The sequence below is a fragment of the Candida albicans genome, chromosome 1, assembly GCF_000182965.3.
Source record: "Candida albicans SC5314 chromosome 1, complete sequence".
NCBI lineage: Eukaryota > Fungi > Ascomycota > Pichiomycetes > Serinales > Debaryomycetaceae > Candida > Candida albicans.
Window position 1 is genome coordinate 287,761 of NC_032089.1, and position 25,291 is coordinate 313,051.

Here is a 25,291-nt window from a genome sequence, read left to right on the forward strand (position 1 = left end):
TAAAGCTTGTTGATGTGGTGGTAAATTAAGAGTTGATGATTGTCATATTTGTTTTCTTTTTCTCCCCGTGTACACGTCCTTGTTGTATGCTACACTGTATTGATGAGGGCAAGACTAGTAAAGGCTTGCAAAAAAAAAAAGTTGAAAAAACTAAAAAACAAAGCCGAAAGAAAAAAAAAATAAAATAATACATCTGAACCAATCTTTAGATCATTTGGGTCATCATTCTTAATTATCAAACCTAATTTATTTATAATCAAGGAAAACACAACATGCAATTTGCTCCAGATAACCAAATAGGCAAAGAGTTACAGCAAAACTTGATTCAAGAAATACAAAGGCGTTTCAATAAACCGGCTGATGATGCCGTAGATATTGCTGACTATATCATCTACTTGATTGTGGCAAAAAAGAGCGAACAAGAAATAGTCGCAGAAGTCAAAGATATTGCTGACATATCTATTGATGTTGGGTTTATTGGGGATGTTTATCTGGAAATCAGAAAGTTGGAAGTAAAATATAATCAACCTCCTGCTGCAGTGGAGGAAGCTTCTCAACCTCAACAAGAACAGCAACAGCAATCTCAAGCTTCTGTAGTGGCTCCACAAATTCCTATTGGTCCTAAGAAACAATTAACTGAGGAAGAGAAGATTGCCCTTCGAAGTCAAAGATTTGGAACTACTACTAGATTGAGTGGGCGAGGTGGACGTGGTGGTATAACTAAAACTAGAACCGATTTCAGAAATGGGCACAATAATAAGAACTTCCTAGACCCTAAAAAATTAGACCAAATAATTTCTGGTGCCAATAATGGGGCTATTAAGTTTGTACCACTCCCACCAAAAGGTAGATGTCCAGATTTCCCATATTGTAAGAATCAGAATTGTGAAAAAGCTCATCCAACAAAAAACTGTTTCAACTACCCGGATTGCCCTAACCCACCGGGAACATGTAATTTTTTGCATCCGGATCAAGACCAAGAGTTGATTGCTAAATTAGAAACATCTAAAAAAGAATTTGAAGAAAAGAAAAAGAATCAACTTATGGTCAAACAAGGCTCATGTAAATATGGTTTGAAATGTGCTAAAGAAAATTGTCCATTTGCTCACCCAACACCAGCTAATCCTGAATCTGGTAAGATTGAAACTTTGGAATGGTGTCCACAAGGTAAGAATTGTCAAGATAGAAATTGTACTAAATCACATCCACCTCCACCTACGGCAAACTCAGAAAAATTATTATCAGCTGCTGACTTGGCATTGGAACAATGTAAATTTGGTTCACAATGTACTAATCTCAAATGTCCAAGAAGACATGCAACTTCGGCTGTGCCATGTCGTGCTGGTGCTGAATGTAGAAGAGTCGATTGTACATTTTCCCATCCATTGAAAGAACCATGCCGTTTTGGAACAAAATGTACAAATAAAGTGTGTATGTACCAACATCCTGAAGGAAGAACTATTGCCTCTCACACTTGGACCAGGGATGGTAGTGGCAATAATAACAGTACCTCAAATCGATCATTTGCTGTTTCTGAAGATCAGATTATGGAACAAGTTGCTCAATAGAAAATGGATAAAAGCACTTGAAAGAAGAAAAGAAAAAAATAAAATAAAATAACACAAGAGAACAATATTGAAATAATCTGAATAACTGGAATGAAGAGGTTATAGTAGTAGAAGAGGTGTATATCCATTGTAAAATATTATACTTGTAGTTCTGTTTGTTTGTTTATCGTTTTACAGTTTTTCCGCAGAAACTGATTCTGAAATATATATATATTTATAGCTTAAATTAAGCGTGTAGCTAATAAGACTTGAGCCGATGCAGCTTACGTTAGCCAAATTCATTTAAGTTTAAAAAGGAGATTAGTTTGTTTTATTTTCTAATATACAGTTCAATACATTTGTTGAATTTACACTATATGTTATAAAACATTTAGTATCTCTTTTTACCAGCAGCAGCTTCTTCAGCGTAAACTTCCAATGGAGAAGCAGCTAATGGAGTTTCAGCCCACAAGTTTGGAGTCAAGAAACTGTAAGTGTTACCGATAGCAGCAAAGGCAGCTTTCAAGGTGTTTTCGGTAGTTCTGGTAGAACCAGAAGAGGAAGTATAGACATCTTCAACACCAGCCAATTGCATTAATCTCTTGACAACTGGAGAAGCAACAATACCTTTACCTCTTGGGGCTGGGATTAATCTAACGGCAACGGAACCACATTTACCAGTGACTTTACATGGCAAAGAGTGTGGTTGACCCAAGTTAGAACCCCAGTAACCTCTTCTGATTGGGATGATGGATAATTTGGCAATAACAATAGCAGCTTTAATGGCAGAAGCAACTTCTTTAGCGGTCTTGATACCCAAACCAACGTGACCGTTAGAGTCACCAATGACGACAACAGCCTTCATTCTGGTTCTTTGACCAGCTCTGGTTTGTTTTTGGACAGATCTGATCTTCATGACATCATCTTTCAAGTCTGGCAATAACAAATCAATGATTTGGTATTCCTTGACTGGCAAAGAGTGCAAGTAGATTTGTTCAACACTGGTGATTTTACCAGCTTTGACTAATCTACCTAACTTGGTGACTGGAGTCCAACCTTTTTCTTCACCATCTCTTCTACCACCTCTTCTACCACCTCTTCTTCTATCACCAAATTGTCTTTTTGGGGCTTCAGCTGACATTGTTAATTAGTTGATTAAATAAGTTTTTGTATATTTGTCGGAATGTTACGTGGAAAGCCGGGGTGTTGGTTTCGATCGACAGATTACTTGATTTTTTAAAAGAACCAAAGGGAAAGGGAAAGGGAAAACTGAAAGTTCTGTTTGTTAATGATATTTTGAAATTTTTTTTTTTTTCTCTCTTCCTCTTCCACCTCGTAACTCGCGCATGCAGAAAAATAGTTTAGGGCAACAGCCCTAATAAAATGTTTTGCACGTGAGTGCGTAGTTTCTTCACATACAATTCTTTCTCAGAGATACTAGTAGTTGCAAAGGATATGAATTAATAATCATAATACATAATTGAAAGTTGCAAATCAAAGCTTGTAAGACAAGTTTTAAACAGATGCAAACTACTAGTCGTACGATGTTAATTGATTTTGTATGAAGTACTGTCACGGACAGAGGTGATAACTATATAATGGGAAGAAATGTCAAGACCAATACGGTGACATCGTGCGACTAGAATAGATTGCTAACATAAATCAAGTAATAAATTCTTCTTTTTTAGTTTGAGGTGTATTATTATTTTCTAAAACTCTTTGGTTGCTTTTGCTATATTGCTGGCTTTGTTTCATTGGGTCTCTCAAACCACCAACAAGCTGGTGTGTGAGTTTTTCTTTCTCATGAATGTGGTTTGCTATATATGTCGTGTTGAAAGAGACAAAAAGCCTTATTGTTTGCGCTCCACAAGGTATAATGCGACATACAATACTCCTTAAGCGACTTTTTTCACAATAGTTAGTCGATAACTCAAAATGGTCTTATCATTTTCGGAATTGACAACATCACCTAACAAAGAAAGTTGTTTACAACCACCACAGTTTATATAAGCTTAACAATACTTGGAGGGCAAAACGGAAAAAGTAAATAAAATAATACAAAATAGGTTTCATGGCCAATCAAAATCTCATAGCAATAACAACATATAAATTGAAACTTCGAATTGACCAAGATTTGCTATCGCGGGTTCTTTGCTCACAATATATTAAATCTAAATTTTTTTTTTAAAGGTGGGTGGTGGAGTTTTGTGCTATTTCCATTATGATTGCTGTTTTGTCTTTACACCTCTTGTAGAACAAATTTGACTCTCTCGCTCTCGCCATTTTTTTATTGTGATAATACTTAATTAAGAATCAATTTTATCCTGCTCTCACTCTTCCCCCCCCCCCTTCAATTCTCACATATCTCTCTCATTTTCTCCAGTTTAAAAAAAAAAATAGAACAATAATTATAATAATAACCTAAACTTGTGATTTTTTTTTTTCTTTTTCTTGCTTTTTCTTCTTTATCATTCTATAATCTTAAGAGATCTTAAACAGTCATTACCTATTCCTTGATTTATTTATTATTTCCTTAATCATGTCATCCAAAGCTCCATCTAACGAACAAATTAAGAAAGACGTTAAAAAAGACGCCGATAACATTGCTAAAAAGGGTAAAGAAGAATCCGAACACTTGAAAAAGCAAGGCAAAGAAGCTGTCGATGAAGCCAGCGAAAAAGGTAAAGAATTCATTGATCAAGCTAACAAAAAGGGTAAAGAATTATTAGATGAAGCCAACGATAAAAGTAAAGAATTCTTGAAGGAAGCTAGAAAAGAGTTGAACCATTTGGAAGAAGAAGGACAAAACTTATTGTCTCAATTTGTTGCATATGTCAAATCCACTGCTAACTCAATTGGACAGTCATTAAATAAAGCTGGAGCTGAATTGCAACTGGCCACTAGTGCAGCTGTCTCGAGAACTTCGGTTGAATTGCAAAACCCTGTTGTCATTGCTCAAATTGCTGTTGCTGCTGGTGGTGCCGCTGCTGGTTACTTGGCCTACTTGGAAAGATATAGAATTAACACCGACAACAAGTACGTTGTTGGTATACATGCCTCCATCATTACTGGGTTAGTCGTACTCGATGGATACTTGTTTTCTACCTACTATCCAAAATACGATAAAAAAGTTGCTAAATAAACTGTGAGGTATAGTTTAAGTAAATTAGGATGAATGTGTTTCAAGTTTGTGTATGAAAATCTAAAGATAATTTATTACAATATTGATGTTGTTTACCCTAGGATTTCTCTATTAGTGTTTGTTTTACGTGTAGTATTGTTTTGTTAATTGTGTTACTTATAATGCATAGAAACCTATAAGAAGGTCCGTTTCTATCGATGGGTTAAGATTGAACTCGATAGTTTGTATTTGGTGCCTTGCAATACATTGTGTGGGTAATACCTACCCCAGATTAATGTATAGGAAGTTCTCGTTTTTTTATTGGTCCAATTGATTTCTTCGTACTTTGTGGTGTGGCTTTTTTTTTTCCGACTTATTACTAGCGTTAATTAGATGGATTCTGTTCTATTGGGTTTGATTTATAAGGATAGATAATTTGAATAGTTTGTGAATGTGGCCCTTTTATTGCTTCAGCAGTATGTAGCATTAAATTTGAATTGGATTGTACTTTAGGATAAATTTTAGGTACGAATAGTTACTAAATTTTCTACAAAAACAATCATTCAAGTGATTCAGTATAGAAATAAGAGTAACGTAGTTAGTACGATTTATGACAGTGTAGTTATTCTGATGAATATCAATTCCTATCCAACCAACCACACTTCAGCAGGAAGTGATCATTCTTACACTTTGTCACTTGCCTGCCACTGTACCTATTTAAGTAACTAATTGAAGCTCTGCATACACGCATTTTTTTCCAAGTGGGGCAATTTTTTTTTTAAATCCGGCACATGAGTTCCATTTGACTAAATTTGAAGCTATTTTTTTATTTAAAACAAAATCTAAGGTATGCAATCTTAACACACTGACAGGAGAGCATTGGTGGTTTACTAAACGTTTAAATTAGTATTTGGTGGTCTCTTGGCAGTAACCAAACCATTGAACCTACTACAGCTAAGAAAGAAAAGAAATTCTCAACTACATTAAAACAGGAGCAATGGCCAATCTAGAAATCCCCAAGAAGCTAATAATAGGCAAATCAGGGTTTAATTGATTAAAATTAAAAATTACTTTTTTGCTTATTCGTTTTAGGCACAATTTAATTTTATTGATTTTGTTTATATGACAAACACAGCAGCTTCGAAAAGAGTACCTGAGCCAGTTTGAAAACTGGAGATCTATTGAGATAGAGGAGTCACGTATTTTGAAATGTGAGGAGGCTATGGTTTTTAATTATAGAAGTGTAAATTAAATCAGCATATTGCATCATCGATTGTATACAGCGTCAATCAAAAATACGGAAAATTTTTTTTTCCAATTGGAATGTGATTTCTCACGTTTCTTTTTTCTTCTTTCCACTCAATTTGTTTGAGTTTCCATACTTCTAAATTTAAAGCACAATGCATGGATATGGAAGCTTCCATTAAGAAAATCATATGCGAAGAAATTGTCTTTTGGCTAAAAAATAATAATCACAAAGCTGGTACTAGTACTATAAAAAACTCATAGTCATTCAAATTATGAGAAAAAAAGGCTATGCTTCCATGCATGGAACGGGCCTATAAATAGTTTTATAAATATGCACGTGGAGCTAGATAAAATATATTTGATTGGTTGGATTTACAATATAGCAAAACTGCTATCACAAAATTAAGTAACTGTAAAAAAAGCTATAATAAAATTATGCACAAGGTTTGCTCCTCGTGGCCACCATTATTGCACAAAAAGTATCAAACTTTAAATTGTTTGAATTCTTCTCTTACGTTTGTTACGCAAATCAGCCTGTATATAGATAGAAAACGAACATCCTCAAGCTTCATGCTATCACCATTTATACACGCGCGGAATTAACCCGAAAGATTTGCAATATTGATTTATGTAAGTTTGTTTGTGCACCATACCAAAGCAAAACCTATCAATGAGATGAGATCACGTAAAACTGCTCACATTTGGTCGACCCCACAGCCTACACACAAGCTTATAATCGAATGCATGTCTTTTTTTGAGTCTTCCTTAAACCGTTTTGATTTTTTGTTGTAAGTTTTACCGGTTAAAAGATTTTCCATGTGGTGCGAGATGGATAAGCTTTTTCTCTTAATATATACGTCGTTTAACATAAAAGTTATACTTATACAAGTAAAGATTATTTTTAGAAACGGTCGTTCTACTGTTAGAAGTTGATTTTACGACTCAGAAACCCTCTTTGTTCCTCTAGATGGCAATCTATTGCTCATCAGTATTATTTCATTTTTTGAATTTAATACTTGTATCGATATTGTCTAGGGAAAATATCTCAGAGAAAATAAGTAAAACTATCCCATGCAAAAAAAAAAGCAAAGAGCTTCATACGAACCAATTAAATCAAACATTGATTAGTAGACAAGTAATGCAAAAAAAAGCTAAACAGCCACAGTCTAAAAGAAAAGAAGCAGTATTGTAAAGCATTTTTTTACTTTTTTACAGCCCTATTTTTGATTTAGTTGAAATACACAAAATAACCACTTTTAATCAAACTAAAAAATCCAAGAGTACATTTTGCTAGTTTTTTAATCCAAGCTGAATTATTATTAGTTAACTGGTATATACATGCAGTACCACATATCCAAATAGAGTTATATATGATAATTTTATGAGCTACCATCATTGAACAAACATTGCTATAGTCTACCACTAGCACTTCCTCGGCATAATTAAAATTTAGAAGAGTCCAAAGTTGTATAGTAACTTCAACGACTCTGCTTAGAATTTGGGCTTATCTTTTCATGAGTTCGGAATTTAGTTAATTATTTACGCAAGCGCTTTTTGTGTTGTTGGCGGAAATATCTTTTTGAATTGATTTAAAATTACTGAGGGGCCAACTTTAAGTCGAACGTAACTAATAAAAATGTATAGTTAGGAATAAACTTTTAAAGTTAGTATTGGTGAAAGTAGCTGGGTGAGAGAGAAAACCAAGAAGCAAAGGTGTAGTAATTACTACGATTTTAAAATCTGGTAATTCATCTACTGCTAGATTGTGCCACTAATTTGAACTCCAATATCTAGTATTCACTTTCGGAAGACCAGATTTTGGAACTCCGTTTGGATATCAACGACACTAAACTTACAAAATATAGTAGTGTACATATGAATACTTGATGCATCAAATGCTATATTATTAAGCAATTACTAGTGGATATAGAATAAATTGATTTGCGGTCAAAGCATAGGTTATAAGCACGGAAATGCAGAAAATTAAGCTAGTTTACCAAAATATGGATAAATTTTATTAAATCCGTTACTAAACCCACTCTTTTGTATATTTTATTTATTACTAATTTATCGGTCAGTGCTAAATTTAAATTGTGCACATTTGACGTTATCACCACACGTGTTGTTGTTATATTTGTTTCGGTGTTGTTGTATTTTTCTGTGTGTATAGTAAAACCAATCACAAAAAACGAGTGCTAATCTAGTGTGACTTTTTATTGATGCTAGACCATAATGATGAGCTTCATGTTGATCAATTATTTTGATTTTGTGCATCTGTATCAACACATGTAGATGGATCATGCGAGGCTCCTTTTTGTTAATGGTGTGAGTTATTACGTTGCCTCAACATTATACTTCCTCCTTACTACATGATTAGAGGATTCAACTCTGGGCAAAGTAATTGGTGCTTGTCAGATAATCGAGACAACAACATGAATACCCGAACATTGTTAACCGCTACGAATTTGGCTTTGGTATTTTGCATTACACAAATTTGTATACTAATTAAGTGGTTAGCCGCTATTGTCCTCAATAACTATTACTCCTGCCTTCACGTAATAGATTCAATAAAAAGCAAAATAAAAATGAATTCGTATAGACAAACTCATCGGATAATTTTAGTTTGTTCTTTTTTAGGGTTGTTAGTTCTATGGCCACAATGGGTAACGGCAAAATTGATTAAAGAAATCAACCAATCAATGGCTAACGTAAATGCAGACTACGGCTTGAAGACTATACTCACGGATAAATACAACAGTTGTGTTTTCATTGTACTGTATGTAATATATATTGGTGATTGTATTCTATTGATGGTTGCTTGTTCCTGACTTAATTACTATTAGTGGCTCTAGATATACTAGCATAAAGCGGACTCAACCCGATGGGAAAAAAAGGAAAAACAGTAGACATGAGACAATTTTACTTGATTGAGATGCTGAGTAGTTTTGATTTCCACCATTATCCTTTGAGATCAAAATACATTTAGTGAGTCTGAAATTGTCTTTGTGTATTGCATATCCAACTAGAAATAAAGATCAATAAACCCATCTGGAAAAGATGAGATAGTACGGTTTTCTCCGAGGAAATTAAAGCAAAACTGCAAGATTTATATACTAAACATATGCAGCTAGTCGCACGATCAAGATTATCTTTTGCAGCTTAGCTCTTCTTTATGACAAATGTAAGTCCAAGATTTTTCACACTTCCTCCAGTTATTCTTTTTTGCAAAGCAAGATCATAAATCAACCAATCAGATGAACTAAAACAAGGACAACAAACACACAAGATACAATTAAAACTTTTTTGAGCACCGACTAAAACAAAAAAAGAAACTAAAGTTTGCGCTATAATTATACCCTGTCTAATTTTCTTGTCTCATTATCTTCTCTTTTGATGAACTTTCTAAATATTGCTATGACGATACCCTATTTTAGAGTCGAGAAGAAAAGAAGAAGTAACTTGAGAAACAATGCCAAAAGCTAACAAATTGTTTCTAGGGTACGTGTCTTTATTTTTCTTTTAGTTTGAAAAATTTTCTGTATCACTTATTGTTAGCTAAATTGTCAGTTAGACAGACCTATTAGCCAATGTGATTTACTTCTACTGGTGTTAACCAGCCGTCTTATCAAATATTATAGATTTTTTTTTCTAACTCAAAAGCATTAAAGTCAAATCCGAAGTTGCAGCTTTAATTTCCTTACCTTAAACTTGGAAGATATTTCCACTCGGCTTCATGTGCTTTGACAAATTTACCAAACTGATATATCAAATAGTACGGCTCAATATTTTATAGTCTTAACAAAGGAAATATGGAGGTTACAAAAATTGACACCATAAAAATTTGCGGTAAACTTGATCGATGAATACTGAAGACTCTTCTTGTTATTTTTTTCCTTTTTTCCGTAACTTTCTTGGTTTGGCGCTGGCCCGCTTGTTTTCAACTGCAACAACTTAGCCTTCTTTCAATATGTAAGTGAATGATCACATATATAAAAAAAACAGACTTACATCCCAGGATTAACTAAAAATTCTAATTTGAGTGAGGCTTCCTAAAACGCTACAATTATGCAAAGCTATTTTTTCAATCAAAGTGTACACAAAACCTGTTTTTACTTTTATCTATCCATTAAGCAAACAAAAAACAACAACAGCAACAATATTTACATCAAGTCATTTAAGCTATCAAAGCTAGATTAGATGTTGTATATAATTAACAATTGCTCTTCAAAAAGCAATAAAAGTTTATTTGTTAACGTAATTACTGATTGCAACAACAATTAATAGGATATACAAACAATAAATACTATTTTTTGTAATTGTTTTCACGAAGTAAATAAAGAAACAAAAAAAAAAACTAACTACTGTAACTTTATATTAACTTGCAAAACAACAATAATAAATAAAGTAGATAAACAATATCTTTTTTTTCTTTATTCAATGAACAATAGTTGTTGTTGTCGATGTCTAGCATTTATCTTATAAAACAAAAGAATGAAAGATGGATTTAGATTCTCCATTACTTAATCTAAAAACTTTTCCTTTTTGGCAAGTTCACGACCTCTGTTTTTTCTTCCTTTGTTCCTTTGCGTTTCTGTACATCAACTTCTCTTACCTCTCTTGGTTAAAATATACTTTATCATAGTCTTCTCCTCTCTATTCTCTTCTTACTAATTTTTTCTTAATATATTATAGTCTTTAACTCCAGTAACGAGCTCCGATTCTTATCGACCCCACTTTACTATATCATCAAGAAGTAATTTTTATTGCTTAACTTTGCTCTAACTACTTTTCTCATGATATTGCTCGCTAATAAAGTGTGTACTCGATGATTTTCCTTACAAACTACTAAACTGATTTATATCAGTGTCAAAACACTTTCTGAAAAATGATTATGAACCACAAAAGCCACATATCTCTTGTGAGTCGTCTACGTAAAAAAATTGTTGGTTTCTTTGCTCGACAATAGAGTAGATGTGAATGTAAATACAATAGTTTTTTGTTTTTCGCAACTTTCAAGAGGTTTGCAATAATTAAATGATGAGTACTACAGAACCTTTATTGTTCTCATGGTTGACGATGGTGGCAGGGTGGAGGTGCTTGGTCATTCTAAAAGAAACAGTGCTACCAAAATATTGCCGCCATGCGTTTTATGAGAACAATTAGAACTCAAACAATTGTACAAACTACTAGTTGCGTGTACTCTGTACCAATTTGTTATTTTCCGTTGTCAAAAAATAAAAATTTCTTTTTTTCACTTTCTAGAAATAGTTAGTACTGGGAAAGATACACAAAGGTAAACATTACCCTGTTTTACAGTTTAAGGTACACAAAACAAAATAGGGCACCTTGCATACAGAAAAATAATATAATTGTTAACTCCTTTATACACAAAAGCACGACCATCATCACTACTATTATCTGTTTGGTTTTGTGTTTGAAAACGACTAAAAAAGGAATTGTAGCAAAATTAGTAAATTCTTCTGGTTTGTAACACTCTTTTGGTTAGGGAGTACTTCTGCTTTTACAAATTAGTATTCTTACTTTTCAATCAAGTTACACAATTTTAGCACAACCTCCTTTGATCATTTATTTTCGAATTTAACTGTGCACATTTGCCCTTCTTTACCTCTTCTACGGTTTTTTTTTTTTTCTTTTTCTTTTTCTTATTTTTATTTTTTCGATCTCAAACAGGTATATCATCGTCGAGAGTACGTCATCGGTTGCATAACGTTTAATCAATACTCATCTCATCAATTGCAAAAACTAAACTCGGATTGAAAATATATAAACACCCTTGGATTTCTAGAAGTCTGTCTCTAAATTTTTTTTGTTTTTCTTTTCTATCATTCTTTATCCAATTATAATTAACAAGTAAGGGATCAATTACATATGTTTATTTCAACATCACCAAATATAATACCTTCCAATCGCTTTGATATGTTAGATCCTACTGATCATAACCAACTGTTTAACAATACTCAATTTTCCATTCATGAATTTGAAGAACAACAAGACTTTGAATCTCAGCAACAACAACAACCACCTCAACAACAACAACAACAACAACAACAACAATTTCAGGAACAAGAATCCATTTTTAAAGAAGATGATGATTCATTGCAACAACAAATGCAGCAGAACTTCCCATTGTTTCAATATCAACAACCATTTATGAGCACTACCAATTATTTATTGGACGAGTCTGTTCAAGAAAATGATGACAATTATCAGTTGTTAAGTGGAGGTGATCTTGACAGTACCTCTTCATTCACTACCAATTCACTTGCCAATATCAAGAGCAATAGTTTATATGGAAATTCAGTCAATGTGAATTTAGGAGCAGTCCCAACTAACTTGAGTAATCCAGATACCATGATTGCTGGTCAATTATCTTCATCTGTTTCCTCCTCATATTATAACACCCCTTTTAACCAACAACATCAACAACAAGCACTGCAAATTAACCAAAGTTTGCAAGGTTTTCAACCATTTCAATTACCAAACGACTCATCAACATCGTCGTCATTATATTCTTATGCTAGTGCTAGCGCTAGTGCTCCTCAACAGCAAGTACATTCAAGACAAGAACAAATGAGCACTGGATCTAGTTTTGGATTTAGTAACACACCAACTCAATCTACTTTTACCCACACTTCTTCCAATACCCCTTTACAACAACAAAATGATTTATATCTAGTTTCAACTTCGATGAATTCTTTCTTGGACAATTCTAATCTTGTTTACCATCAAGCAAAGCCAGAGATGTCACCTAGTGTGATCAATCCAATTGTTCAACAACAAGCATTAAACTATAATTTGTCTCAAAGTTTTCCAAAACCACCATTATCCTCAACATCCACAACTTTTGATTCTATCAATTATAATAGTTCACCAACTATTTCTCAACCTCAGTTCACATCCCAATCATTACCAAACTTATCATCGGGTACTACAGGTAAGAAAAAACCTTCCAAAAGAACCAAATCAAGAACTCCAACCACTATCTCACGTCCAGTTCCTCTGAATATAAAGAAAGAAGAAACCAACACTTTTAAAGTCAATTCTCACAGTATTGTCAAACAAGAAAATGAATTATCTTCAACACCAGGTGGTAACAAAAGATACCGTGTGATACGAGGAATATCTGCTGGTGGTTGCAATACTAGACCACCAAAAGAATCAATGGAGGGTAAGGCTTGTTATTACTCGATGAATCTAAATTTGAATGGAGCATCATTAAAAGATATTTGCTATCCTAAATGGAATCAATCAGAAAAACAAGATCGAAGAAGAATCATACGTATTGAGAGAATTCAACAAGGTCCTGTAATCACTGCCAATTTCTCCATTGTTGGTGCTGCTAATGAGAACCCTGTGGTTCTACCTCCATCAAATCCAGATATTGATGTCATTGAAGTGTCCTGTTTGGAGTGTGATGTGAAGATAAACAATAGTCATATATCGGAGGGGACTAACTTTTACGATTCACAATCATCGGACGATGAAATGGGTGGTAATAATGGTGATGCTGCTGGAATGGGTGGTGTAGGTGCTAGAAAATCACCTAATTATATCAAGAATGAGTTCAATGATGATTATTATCAATATTATATTACATCAGTTGAAGTGGTTGAAATTGTTGAATTATTGATTGGTAATCAATTTAGAGATGCTGCTGAAAGAAGAAAAGAAAGAGGCAGAGTCAGATCTAATTTAGTTCCCTTCTGGTCAAAGAAACCAATTAGTTCAAGAATGAGTGAAACCTCAACTTCATCATCATCCCCACAAAACTCTTCTGTAACTCCCGGTTCGAGTTCAAGTGCACTGGGGACAACAACTACTACTGCTACAGTTGGTGGTGCTGGGTCATCATTAACCAACCATGATTATCGTGTTGAGTTGGCTAAAAGAATTATGGGTTATGAAATTAGAAAACCACGAGGATTCGATAAAGAAGTTAGAATATTAAGATGGGATAAATTGGTGCCAGCTTTGCAAAGAGCTTTACAAAGTTACTACACTGAAATTCCTATTAATGATCCTTATGCACAGTTATACAGAACTGAAGCCCCAGAAACTCGCAATAATTAAATAATGTAATGTATTATAATAAACAAAACAAATTAAATATTTAAAACTTGACGATTAAAAGACACTTGCTGTTGTTTTTCTTTCATTTAGAATGGTTCGATTTCTCTCTCTAAGAGCAAATTTCTTTCACCAAGTAGAGTTTGTAAGTGTCACAAAATCAAGAAATATCAATGGAAATTTTTTTTCCAAGTAGGCTTAACCGTTTCGTTCCTCAATAGAAAATTTTCTTTTAACAACGAGCACTTTTGTTTTGTTTACTCACTTATTGTACTTTAAGGGGGGGGGCAAAGGCAACAGGGATTATAGAATGCCGGTTGAGAAAGAAATAACGAGTTTGTCTTGGATTTGATTATTTTGATAAAAATATTAAGTCCATATTTCCATTGTTCATCCAACTCTCAAACATGTTAGTTTTTTTTTTTTGGAATACGCTATTTCCATTTAATACACATTCAATAGTAGTTATTTTTTTTTATTCGTCCACACCAACTCATCATATATACGCTCATCGACATAAATAATTTGTTGGGTGTTAATTCCTTTACTCCCCGGAGCCAGACAAAATACTGCCTCATATATGCAGAAGAGAAAAAGAAATTCTCAAGCAATTTTTGTAATCAATATCGTGCTTTGTGTTCTACAAATCTACGACTGTTTTGGTCAAAAAGATGCAAAAAGAGAGGTCACCCAATGAACGAAATCACCAACCGCCTCAGCCTCCGCCTTATCTGCGCATGTGTTTCTCCATCAGAGAATCAGAAATAATAACAACTAACTAACTCACCAAGGTACATAACAATAGTATCAGAATTGTTCAATGAGGATATGTACATGCATAAAAATTTTTTTTTTTTTTTTTTTGATTTTGACACGGCGATTATTCAAACTTGCAAATAGTTTCTTGGCTTTGTATTGCCGTTTAATAATTACATTTACGGCTCCTCCTTGTGCCTCATTTCTCTTTTTATTGTATACTTCCCGTGCCGTCTGTAATTTGCACCCAGTTAAAAAAAAAATAACTTCTACACGCAATAATACTCGGAAAATTCAAATAACACTTGGTAGTGTCGTCTATTGGAGACAACACCTAGACAGTAACAAAAAGAAACAAAAAAAAAAAAAGAAAATGGCTTTATCATCTTCTATGCATAAGTAATTCTGGCAAAAATGAACTCATGTTATGCAAATATCGCTATTAACAAATGCAAGAAACGACAACAAAAGAAAAAGAGAAGAATTATACTTCAAGAGGTTAAAAAGAAATTATTAATAGTTGAATAATAACTTTAGACATATACAAGGTTTAACATTTTGTAGATATTTTGGCTTTTTTTTAGTAGTTTTTAGTTATCGAGATTACGAAGATTTCAGGGCTCATGTAATTATTATTACAGTTCTTTTTATTATTCAAAAAGTCGTTGGATGAGACTGTGATAATTAATATAATAATCCCTCCAATATGAGGAAAAGTTAAATTTCTTATTTACAAGACAAATAATAACATTTTCGAGTGTCTATTAATTAACAGCTTCGCCTCTATAAAAGTAGTAAAGTTAGTTGACAGAGATTGATTAATAAATTTTCCAAACTATTCTGGTATCAAATTTCATCGACTTTTTGTCAGAGCATCTTTTTGTTTATTATTATTTCATTTTTTTGATATCCAGTCTATCATGGTTAGTAGTCTGTTTCATAATGGTCTACGGTTTGGTTCTTTTTTTTTTGTTGTTTTAGTTTGAAATTTATCTACCACATTTTATGTTCAATCTTAAAATCCATTTCAAGTATTCCCGGAAATACAACAAAATGTTAATTGGATTTCAAACCTCGTCAAATGAAAAAACAGCAGATTTCGTCTCTCCTCTTGTACCTTTACATTGGGAGAATACGCCGCCACTCATGATTTTGGCAAGTGACATTCCAACACAAACTCAAATTATACGGAGAAAAGTTTGTAAATCTCGCAAAAACTTTTTTTAACAATCCTTGTGAAAATGAAACGATGTTTAGCTTACTCTTGGATATTAGCTTGAACTTTTTACTTCCCCTTTCAACTACTACCTGTTAAGCTTTCTATATTTCTTTTTAATCTTGTAGTTTGTTAAGTCCCCCAAAAGATATAATCCCCCAATGTATATCTGATGTCACGAATATTATAATAGTTAAAATGTACATATTTCCAAACATATACAAACTATATAATTTTGATGTACAGCTCGTATTATTCTTTTCGCTTATTCCACATTTTACTGAATAGGTTAGTAGCAGGTGAAGTAGTCTAGCCCTTCATAATGTTTACATTCTTTATAGTAATTTTAGTAAAATTATTTTTTTTTTCTTAATGGTTAGTATACATTTAAAGTGTTTCAGCTATTTTGGAAAAAGGTTAGATTGGTAGTTACCAGTTAATGTTTAGTGTTGGAGCATAAAATTATAATTCAAATTCTAACCCAAAAATGGTTGATTAATGCAGTTAAAAGCAAAACATTCAATATGATCAGCGGTCAAACAAACTTGCCAAAAGAAGTTGAAACTTTAACAACAAATACAACAAAAAAGAAATGTATGCTCTCAACAGCGATCAGTAAGTCAAAATACTGGTAAAGGCATTCAAATCAAATATTTGTTCTCTTTCAGTTTTCTAAATAACCATTGCTTTCTAAAATTAGAAGTATGATTATATCGAGTAATAATTAGAAATCAAGCGTTCTCAAATTGTGTTGCTCTATCAAAGCCCCATAGATCAAGAATACTTAGATTGCTACCACATCTAGAAGAATATGCCAACAAAGTACGAGTTTTTATCAATAGGCATCAATATTGTTGGTTGCTATTTATTGTGGCGCGGCTAAAACTTCAATTTGTCTGTGCTTATCTTTGAACTGGTTGATCCCATAATGCAGATAGTTGTGCTCAATTGACTGCCTCAAATCGTGGAGCATCACCGCTTGCAGCTATCATTCATTATTGTTACACAAACAACAATTGGCAACAGTATCAAAATCTTGGCTGCTATCTAGAATATGCAGAGCTGATATTACATACTCTATAGATTTTATCCAAACCTGTAAACAATAAAACGTGGCAAAGTGTAAGTTGTAATGTCAATCATAATGTTTATAGGACTGGATTTCCGATGAAAAGAGTTCTAAACAATGGTACTTATCCTACTTAATCTGCTGTTCCAAATTTACAAACAATAATTAAGCAAAACATGGGGCAAAAATTTTTAACTTAAGCTTGATACCTATTTCAAGAAACCCTACAAGGTTCCCAAATGTGCATATTATTCGATTTTTATAATCTTATATCAAGAATGTGAGCTTGGTGGTTTTGAAATCAAAAACCGTATACACCAATTTCCATTTCAGTCCAACTACAGATCAAATACTATCCTTTTTTCATCACAATCAGGAATATATTCTTGCATATATACTTATATACAATGGGGAAATATTAAACAAAATCAGCACTATCGGAAGTAACTCTTTTATTTTCTTATATTGGATTTAAATATGTACTTGACTTTTGTCCAGTAACTTAAAATTCAAATCTTCTTTCAGCTTCCTTCCAGTTGATAACATGCCAAAGGTTCTTGAAGTAATCAGCTTTAACATTTTGGTATTGCAAATAATAAGCATGTTCCCAAGCATCAATAGCAATCAATGGAACCAAGTTTGGATCAGTAACAGTATCTTGGTTAGCAGTGGTGATGACATCAATAGTATCACCATTGGCTTTGTTTTTAACAATAAAAGCCCATCCAGAACCTTGAATACCAGCCAATTTGCCATTGGTGATTTCAATCAATTTATCCAAAGAACCAAATTGTTTGACGATTTGTTTACCTAATTTGGAATCTTCACTTGGTGGTTGACCACCACCTTGAGAGACAGGAGCCAAGTTTTTCCACCACAAACAATGATTGAGGTAACCACCACCGTTGAAATTGATGGCTTTTTGTAAGGCAACCAATTTTTTAACTTCACCTTTAGATTTGGCTTCAACGGCTTGTTCAATTGAAGCATTAAGGTTGTTAACATAAGTTTGGTGATGTTTAGTGTAGTGAATTTCGTTTATTTGACCAGAAATGTATGGTTCAGTAGCGGAGAATTCATAGTCCAATTCTGGTAAACTATATTTAGATCTAGTGAAAGTCTTGGAAGCAGCGGCGTTCAAAGTAGCACGGGTAGTTGCGGAAGAAGCCTTTAATAAAACACGAGATGATGATCTGATAGAAAACATTGTTAATTATAGTACAATTGTCTTTAATGTCAATTGAAGTGAAAAAAGAGTATAAAAAAAAAGAGAAAAAAGAAAGCAAAAAAAAAAATTGTGGAATTACTTTTGAAAAAATAAAATCTACTATTACAAGATTGATTTGAAAGACCACAACTAAGGGAACAAGATTGATAAATTAATTTTCACGGAATTAAAGGAGAACACCCCAAAAAAAAAAAAAAACAAAGAACGGGGATTCGGGAGCAATCAAGACAAACGTGCACGACAAGTTCCACAATTTAAGTTTTCATTTGTAAGCAATTATTATGTGTAACTTTTTCATGTGTTTACTATCATAAACTGGTGATTAATCTATATGTAGCGCTATCGTTGAATGTCTGCCAATTGATTAGTTTGTATATCAGACCTCAAGATTACAGAGAAATACAGTATTTCAAACTAGACTTTGCCGTTTTATTCTGTCATATTTATTGCAAATTTGATTGGTGTGTGAGAAATCACACAGAGATGGCGAAAAAAAATCATAATCTTTCCATTTTCCTTAAATCGGAACCGAAATTTATGTCTATTTGGTAGCTACCAATCTATACACATTATCTTTTTTTTTTTTACATACGATTAACTGGAGTCAAACCTAACAAGGTCATACCGTTATTTATAACTTGTCTAGCAGCTTCATATAAAGCCAATCTTGCAATGGCAACATCCTTTTCTTGACCAGAAACCCATAAAATATCGTAACATTGGGAGACAATATGTGTCACACTGAACAAATAAGTAACGATTGTGGATGGTTCCAACCCTTTGACAGCCTTTTTAATAACGTCCGGGTATTGCGCTAAAGTTCTTGCTAATGCACTGGCACATGGTTCAACCAACAAATCAAAGTTGGCATGTTCTAATTCCTCTATAGAAATACCTGATTTTCTTTGCATGGAACACAAACGAGAGTGAGCATATTGCAAGTATGGACCAGTGTCACCTTCAAATGAAGTCATTCTGTCCCATTTGAATTCGTAATTGTGAATACGTTTAGATTGCATATCTTGAATCATAACAGCAGAAATACCAATCAAATCAGCAATCTTATCTGGGTCTTCGATTTGAGCATATTTCTCTTCGTTTTTCTGCATAACTTCGTGCATCTTTTCTTTGGTTTCTTGTAAAATGTTATCTAAAAACACAACAGTACCTTTTCTGGTACTCATACCTTGGACCATACCAAAGTTAACATGTTCCAAATTGTGGGCCCATTCGAATCCCATTTGTTTCAAAATTTCAAAGAATTGAGCACAATGCAAATCTTGTTGGGCAGCAATAACGTAAATCATCTTATCAAACTTGTAGGTTTCATAACGCTTAATAGCTTCACCAACATCACGAGTCAAATAAAGGGAAGTACCATCTGATTTTTCAACTAATGCTTTACCCAATTTTTTGTTAAATTTAGTCAAGTCAATTAATTTGGCACCACGGTCAATATCAATCAAACCTTTATCTTCGAACAATTTGGTAGCTTCTTTCATTTTCTCTTGTGGAACTTGAGATTCACCAGAATAAACATCATATTTAATATTAAGTCGACCATAAGTGTCAACATATTTTTCAATAGACAAATCTCTGAATCTTGCCCAAATTTTCAATGCTGATTCATCACCATCTTCCATTCTTCTGAAAAATCTTCTAGCTTCTTCATTGGTAGAGGATTGGATTTTCTTTTCATCCTGTTCAGAAGCATCAATGGTTTCTGCTGGAGTTTCACCAGTGGCTTCACTTGTCTCCTTGGTGACATCTTGATTAATCTTGACATAAACTTCAAACAAGTGGTTGATTGGATCTGAAGCTAACTTAGATTCGTCACCGTATCTTTCAAAACCAACAGCTAACAAACCAAATTGTTTCCCCCAATCTCCCAAATAATTGATTCTGGTGACGTCCCAACCAACTTTTTCGTACAAGTTAGAAATGAACCCACCTATAATAGTAGATCTTAAATGTCCAGCATGGAAAGGTTTGGCAATATTTGGAGACGAGAATTCAACAATGGCTTTTTTACCAACACCCAAAGGTAAGTAACCATAATCTGATTTTCTCTTTAAAACATCTTCAATGACCAAATTATATAATAATGTTTTAGCAAAATAGAATTGTAAAAACACTCCTTGAGGTTTGATTTCAGAAATGAATTTCCCTTTATTGAAATTTTCAGCCCATTCCTTGGATTTTTCATTAGGATTGATTCCTTTTAATCTTAATTTTGGAATAGGAACAATAATATCACCTTGATCTAATACTTTTGGTGTATCCAAAGCTTGAATGATAATAGATTTGTCAACTGATGAAATACGGTTTAATTCTTCAGCGATATAGTTTCTAAAGACATCAACCACATTATATTGAGGGTGGGTACCTTCAATGGCTGCTGGTTGACTTAATCCCAATTGTTTCAAACTATCACTAATTGTTTCGACTGACATTGAATGGTATCTTCTTTGACTATAAAATATTGTAGAGGAAAATAACTTCTTCAATATTTTCATTAAAGAAAGGAAGTTTATGTGAGATGTTTTGGGGTGATGAAGAAGCAAGAAAAAAAAAATTTTACAACTGCGCTTAATGGGTTATGTGTGGGATGAGAAAGTATAGTGCGAAGTTTATAATTGAGTCAGATTTGTGATAACAAATAATTCAGGTGTTCAAGTGGTCATGAAAACGATTGAAATTAGATATATGGATATTGGTCATGTTTATATTCTTTTGATGATTCTAGAAATTTGGTATATATTTTGGAAGTTTTAACTGCCAGGCATCAATGCTGTTCGGGTTAACTTCACAATCTTCATCTCTACCTAATATCAACTCTACGATAATACTCTCCGAAGCTTTGGATAACTGTAATAAAAAATAATAGATTCCCTCATTTAGAGCATATACACAAGCCATCACCTTGATGTTATAGGAAACCCCTATGTGGTATGGAACAGGAAACTCTGTACGCGAGACAAATCAAGAGAGGACAAACAAACAAACAAGGAGGCAAAAGAAAAAAGAAAAAATAAGGACAAATCAACTTGAGTAACAACCCCATAGTACTTATCATCCTAAATCAGTCATGAGTGATGAGAAAATAAAGCAATTGCAAGAGATGGGATTTTCCCAAGAACAGGCAGCTAATGCATTAAAAGTTTCCAATAATGTCTTAGAAGTGGCCATTGCACATTTATTTGGAGAACCAGTTGAACAACCACAGGAGAATAAAGAAAATACCCAATTAGTTCCATACAACGAAAATGATACCGTTCAAATATCAAACCCTCTAGATATACCAAAGTTTCCATCATATAGAGAGACACCAACGAGCAGTAATGGTGGATGGAGTGAAATTCAAGATGAAGAATTGATTGAAAATTACGAGGATGAAGATGACAATGACAATGACGACGATCTTGTAGACCAATGGACAAATAATTCAAAACAGGCATCATCAGAAACCATTTTTGATTACCCACAAGCATTCACTAGACTGACAGAAATGCCACCTTGTGTGTTACCAAAAGTTACTGGTACATTACAAAGTTGTTTGATTTCGTTAATTGTCACTTTATCACAGATTGGCGAATTAAGAAATGTCTTTTTCAGTAAAGATTTTGATTACGGGTTTGATGAAAATTGGTATACCCCAACCACTGAATTGACAGTAGAGACCCCTGAAAAATTCAAAGATAACTCATTTTATAGTTTTGTTGTCGAAATTCAGAGAATATTTGGGTTTTTGTCACCAAAAGTCAGTAATCGTTCTTTTATAAGTGGAAAAAATTTGTTCAAATCCTTGCCTGAAGATTTTGCAATCGACGACGACGATTGGGAAGATGTCATTAAAAAAGTTCATCGGTATATAGCACTTGGATCAGAAAGTATCTTGGACAAAGATTTAACACTGGTTTTCTTGAGTCAAGTGGAATCCAACGGTGAAGAGACTACCGACTTGTCAATTTTGCAGATAGAGTACGAAGCAAGAAATCTGAATCTTCAAGCAAGTTTGAACTCTTTGATTTGGAATTCTGAACTAAACCCCGTGTTCACAAAGTTGGGGCTGTTGTTGACTATACAGATGTTTGGTGGTGACGAAGATGATGATGATGATGGGCGGTGTCAAGCACTGTCATTTGAAATACCTGAGTATTTTTACCCAGGTATATTTACTTCTACTTATCAAGAAATAATTGCAAAGATGAACCAAAAGAAATTAAATGCTACAAAAGAAAGATCTAGTATAACTACTAAATTGTTGGGGTTTAGTTCGTTTGAAGGTAAAAAAATAAAAAAGATTCTTCAAAATAGTATTGATTATTTGGCAACAACTGACTCCAAGGAGGCCCACGATGATTTAAAGAGACTTTCAGAAAAGGTGCAAAATGAATCTTTGGCTTTGAATGATCGATTAAAGTTTGTTAACCAGGAATATCTCAAGATGGACGTGAAAAATCCTGATAATATACTCGAGATAATAGAAAAAGAAGGTTTACCTCCACCTGAAAAATATTACTTAACCAGTGTAATTATTTCAGATTCCGAGTACATATATAAAGCAAAGCATTTGACTACAACAGATTTCGAAAATGAGGATTGGTTATACATTGTTATTGATCTGGATCATAATAATAAGGTTCTGGAGTACCGTACTGAAACAATGAGCTTCGAAGCTCTTCAATTGTTCATTTTGGAGGAAACTAAGCTTAATAGAAGACAATTGATATTACATTATGTTGCTGAAAGCTCGCTACAAGACCTGGCAAAGGTGCCAGAAAAACTAGTTGAATTCTTTGATAAAGATAATCAATTGTTGGCTGAAGAAGTACATGAATTTAACAAAAATAATAAGGAGAACGATGCAGAAGTTTCAAATGACTCATCTGTTGACGAATCTTTTCTTGTGTCTCACTCTGAAACTCAATCGCTTTAGCTATGATATATACGGTAAATAGAATTGCATGAATTTGTTTTTGTATTTGTTTAAAGAAAGGGTTTGCTGATATTTTGGTTGAGCTGTTCACACAATATGGAAATGCGGACACTACAACTTGAATACGAAAAAAAAAATTTGTACAACAAGATAAAATCAACCGAAGATTCAAATTACTTCGCAACGATTTAAGTGTCCACAATTTCTAACAACATCACCCTCATCCCATGTCATCTCTAGATTATCCAGAAGATTTTGAAAACAATAACCCATTTGCAGAACCTGTCATTTCTGATCAAGTCAATGGCGTACATTCACAAACGGAAAACAATGAAACACAACTCCCAGAAGGAGAGCCCACGGCCCCGCAAAGTGGTGAACCATCACCAGACCCTAACTCTGAAAGCATATTAACTGAAGACGAACTAAGAAAGCTTATTCCAGAAAGATTCACAACCAAATACAGTTTAAGCATCCAGCTAGTGGAAATTGAAAAAAATAAACCAGGGAACCCAATACTTAAAATGAATGTTAAAGTAAAAGGCTTACCACGCTATAGACAGTCGATTTATAAAGATGTTCGTAGAACTTTTAATGAGGTGGTGAAATTTAACAGATATTTAATTGTTTCAAATTTAGAAGTGTTTGTACCTGTTATCCCCAGTGCCATAACATCGTATCCAACAGGTGGCGAAGATGAGAGAAAGAAACTTTTTGTCGAATGGCAAGAATGGTTGGATAGAATTACTAGCAATCCCATTTTAATTAGAGATGAAGAATTTGTTTACTTTGTCGAAAACGATTTTGGATACTCTGTTATCAATACCAATAGGAAAACATCTGTTGCAAGTGGGATCATGAGAAAGACACTAAAACAGTTTGCTGTGCCATACGACCCTTACGAAGAGTTGGCTAATTTTAGGCCAATTATTAAAGAAGCGTATTTAACTTTTCAAAAATTACACAAACTTCTCGATAGAAACTCGAAAACTGAAAAGCAACTTTCAATTCATATCTATGATATGGCGAATAAATTGAATCAGTTGTCTGAATTTGAAACCACTCATCCAGGAATGAAAAATATGTGGGAGAAATTGGGTAAAATCACACAAAAGCAATCTGATTTTACGTTGGTGGACTCGATTAACGAAATGGCAACATTGGGAGATGGAACTCAAATATTAATAGACGATTTTTATGAAATTAAAGAAGCTTTAACCAATAGACACTTGATCATGAGGGAATTGATCCAAGCAGAAACTCAAACCAATGCAAAACATGTTCAGGCAAATAAAATAAAAAACAAATCTTCCTTGGATCCTATAAAAGTTGACGAGGCATTGAGATCATTGGAATATGCTTCGAAAGTACAAGAATCACTTCATTTACAAGTTAAAAGAATATCTGGAGAAATGATGTTTGAAAGAAAAGAAGTCATAGATTTCACGGAGAAAAAAATACAACGCTTGATGAAAGGTTATACTTTGCACAAAGTAGAACACCATAGGAAAATTCTTAAGCATTTTGAAAATATAAGGTTGGATGTACGAAGTGTCGATGATAAGGGTGGATTATCTAGACTCAATCGTGACAACTTGACTAATTTGAAGCATAACTTGACACAATCACAATCTTCACAAGGAGATTCATGGTCTTCAAGAACTTTCAGGTCGTTGGAAAAGGAAGAAGAAGAAAATGAAAACAAAAAGTCGGATGTAAATGGGTTTGAATCGGCAACTGTTGATGCTAGAAATGCGGCAAGTCTCTTAGGCGTGGCTACATTCTAAATAGTTGTATAGATTGATTCTGGTTAAAATATGTTAACTTAGTCATGGTTTGTAAATTTACATGAAGTGCTCCTATAGTACAAACTGAGGTTCAATTTATATATATATGAGGCTTAATTGAAAAGTATAGGGCAAAATTGTATTTTAATGTGTTAGTGTTTCATTTTTGAATAATCAGTTATCTCTTTCTTTGTTTTGCCTCACACTCATTCATTTATTTGTTTTTCGTTTATTTTCATTTTTCTCAACGTACTCAATTTTTTTTTTCTTCTTGTCTTCTTTTTTTCCTTCT

At 33.4% G+C, this 25,291-nt stretch overlaps 8 protein-coding genes across 8 annotated transcripts; 5 read left to right on the forward strand and 3 right to left on the reverse strand. All coding sequences in view use genetic code 12, as the record gives it.

The window, feature by feature from the left end:
• Positions 1 to 272: 272 nt before the first annotated feature.
• Positions 273 to 1,568, forward strand: CAALFM_C101470WA (mRNA-binding protein; the record flags this gene model as incomplete). Its single annotated transcript, XM_713063.2, has 1 exon — positions 273 to 1,568. The coding sequence occupies one exon, from the start codon at positions 273 to 275 to the stop codon at positions 1,566 to 1,568; it is 1,296 nt and encodes a 431-aa protein (XP_718156.2).
• A 370-nt stretch (positions 1,569 to 1,938) lies between these two features.
• On the reverse strand, positions 1,939 to 2,688 carry RPS21 (40S ribosomal protein uS5; the record flags this gene model as incomplete). The annotated part of the gene is made up of 1 exon (XM_713064.2): positions 1,939 to 2,688. The coding sequence occupies one exon, from the start codon at positions 2,686 to 2,688 to the stop codon at positions 1,939 to 1,941; it is 750 nt and encodes a 249-aa protein (XP_718157.1).
• A 1,398-nt stretch (positions 2,689 to 4,086) lies between these two features.
• On the forward strand, positions 4,087 to 4,689 carry CAALFM_C101490WA (uncharacterized protein; the record flags this gene model as incomplete). Its single annotated transcript, XM_713065.1, has 1 exon — positions 4,087 to 4,689. The coding sequence occupies one exon, from the start codon at positions 4,087 to 4,089 to the stop codon at positions 4,687 to 4,689; it is 603 nt and encodes a 200-aa protein (XP_718158.1).
• A 7,164-nt stretch (positions 4,690 to 11,853) lies between these two features.
• On the forward strand, positions 11,854 to 14,007 carry CAALFM_C101510WA (uncharacterized protein; the record flags this gene model as incomplete). The annotated part of the gene is made up of 1 exon (XM_713068.2): positions 11,854 to 14,007. One exon carries the CDS (start codon positions 11,854 to 11,856, stop codon positions 14,005 to 14,007), a length of 2,154 nt encoding a protein of 717 aa, XP_718161.2.
• Positions 14,008 to 17,547: 3,540 nt separating this feature from the next.
• On the reverse strand, positions 17,548 to 18,252 carry SOD2 (superoxide dismutase; the record flags this gene model as incomplete). Its single annotated transcript, XM_713070.2, has 1 exon — positions 17,548 to 18,252. The coding sequence occupies one exon, from the start codon at positions 18,250 to 18,252 to the stop codon at positions 17,548 to 17,550; it is 705 nt and encodes a 234-aa protein (XP_718163.1).
• Positions 18,253 to 18,857: 605 nt separating this feature from the next.
• CAALFM_C101530CA (arginine--tRNA ligase) lies at positions 18,858 to 20,726 on the reverse strand (the record flags this gene model as incomplete). Its single annotated transcript, XM_713071.2, has 1 exon — positions 18,858 to 20,726. One exon carries the CDS (start codon positions 20,724 to 20,726, stop codon positions 18,858 to 18,860), a length of 1,869 nt encoding a protein of 622 aa, XP_718164.2.
• Positions 20,727 to 21,361: 635 nt separating this feature from the next.
• CAALFM_C101540WA (uncharacterized protein) lies at positions 21,362 to 23,212 on the forward strand (the record flags this gene model as incomplete). Its single annotated transcript, XM_713072.1, has 1 exon — positions 21,362 to 23,212. The coding sequence occupies one exon, from the start codon at positions 21,362 to 21,364 to the stop codon at positions 23,210 to 23,212; it is 1,851 nt and encodes a 616-aa protein (XP_718165.1).
• Positions 23,213 to 23,439: 227 nt separating this feature from the next.
• VPS17 (retromer subunit) lies at positions 23,440 to 24,999 on the forward strand (the record flags this gene model as incomplete). The annotated part of the gene is made up of 1 exon (XM_713074.2): positions 23,440 to 24,999. The coding sequence occupies one exon, from the start codon at positions 23,440 to 23,442 to the stop codon at positions 24,997 to 24,999; it is 1,560 nt and encodes a 519-aa protein (XP_718167.1).
• Positions 25,000 to 25,291: the final 292 nt, after the last annotated feature.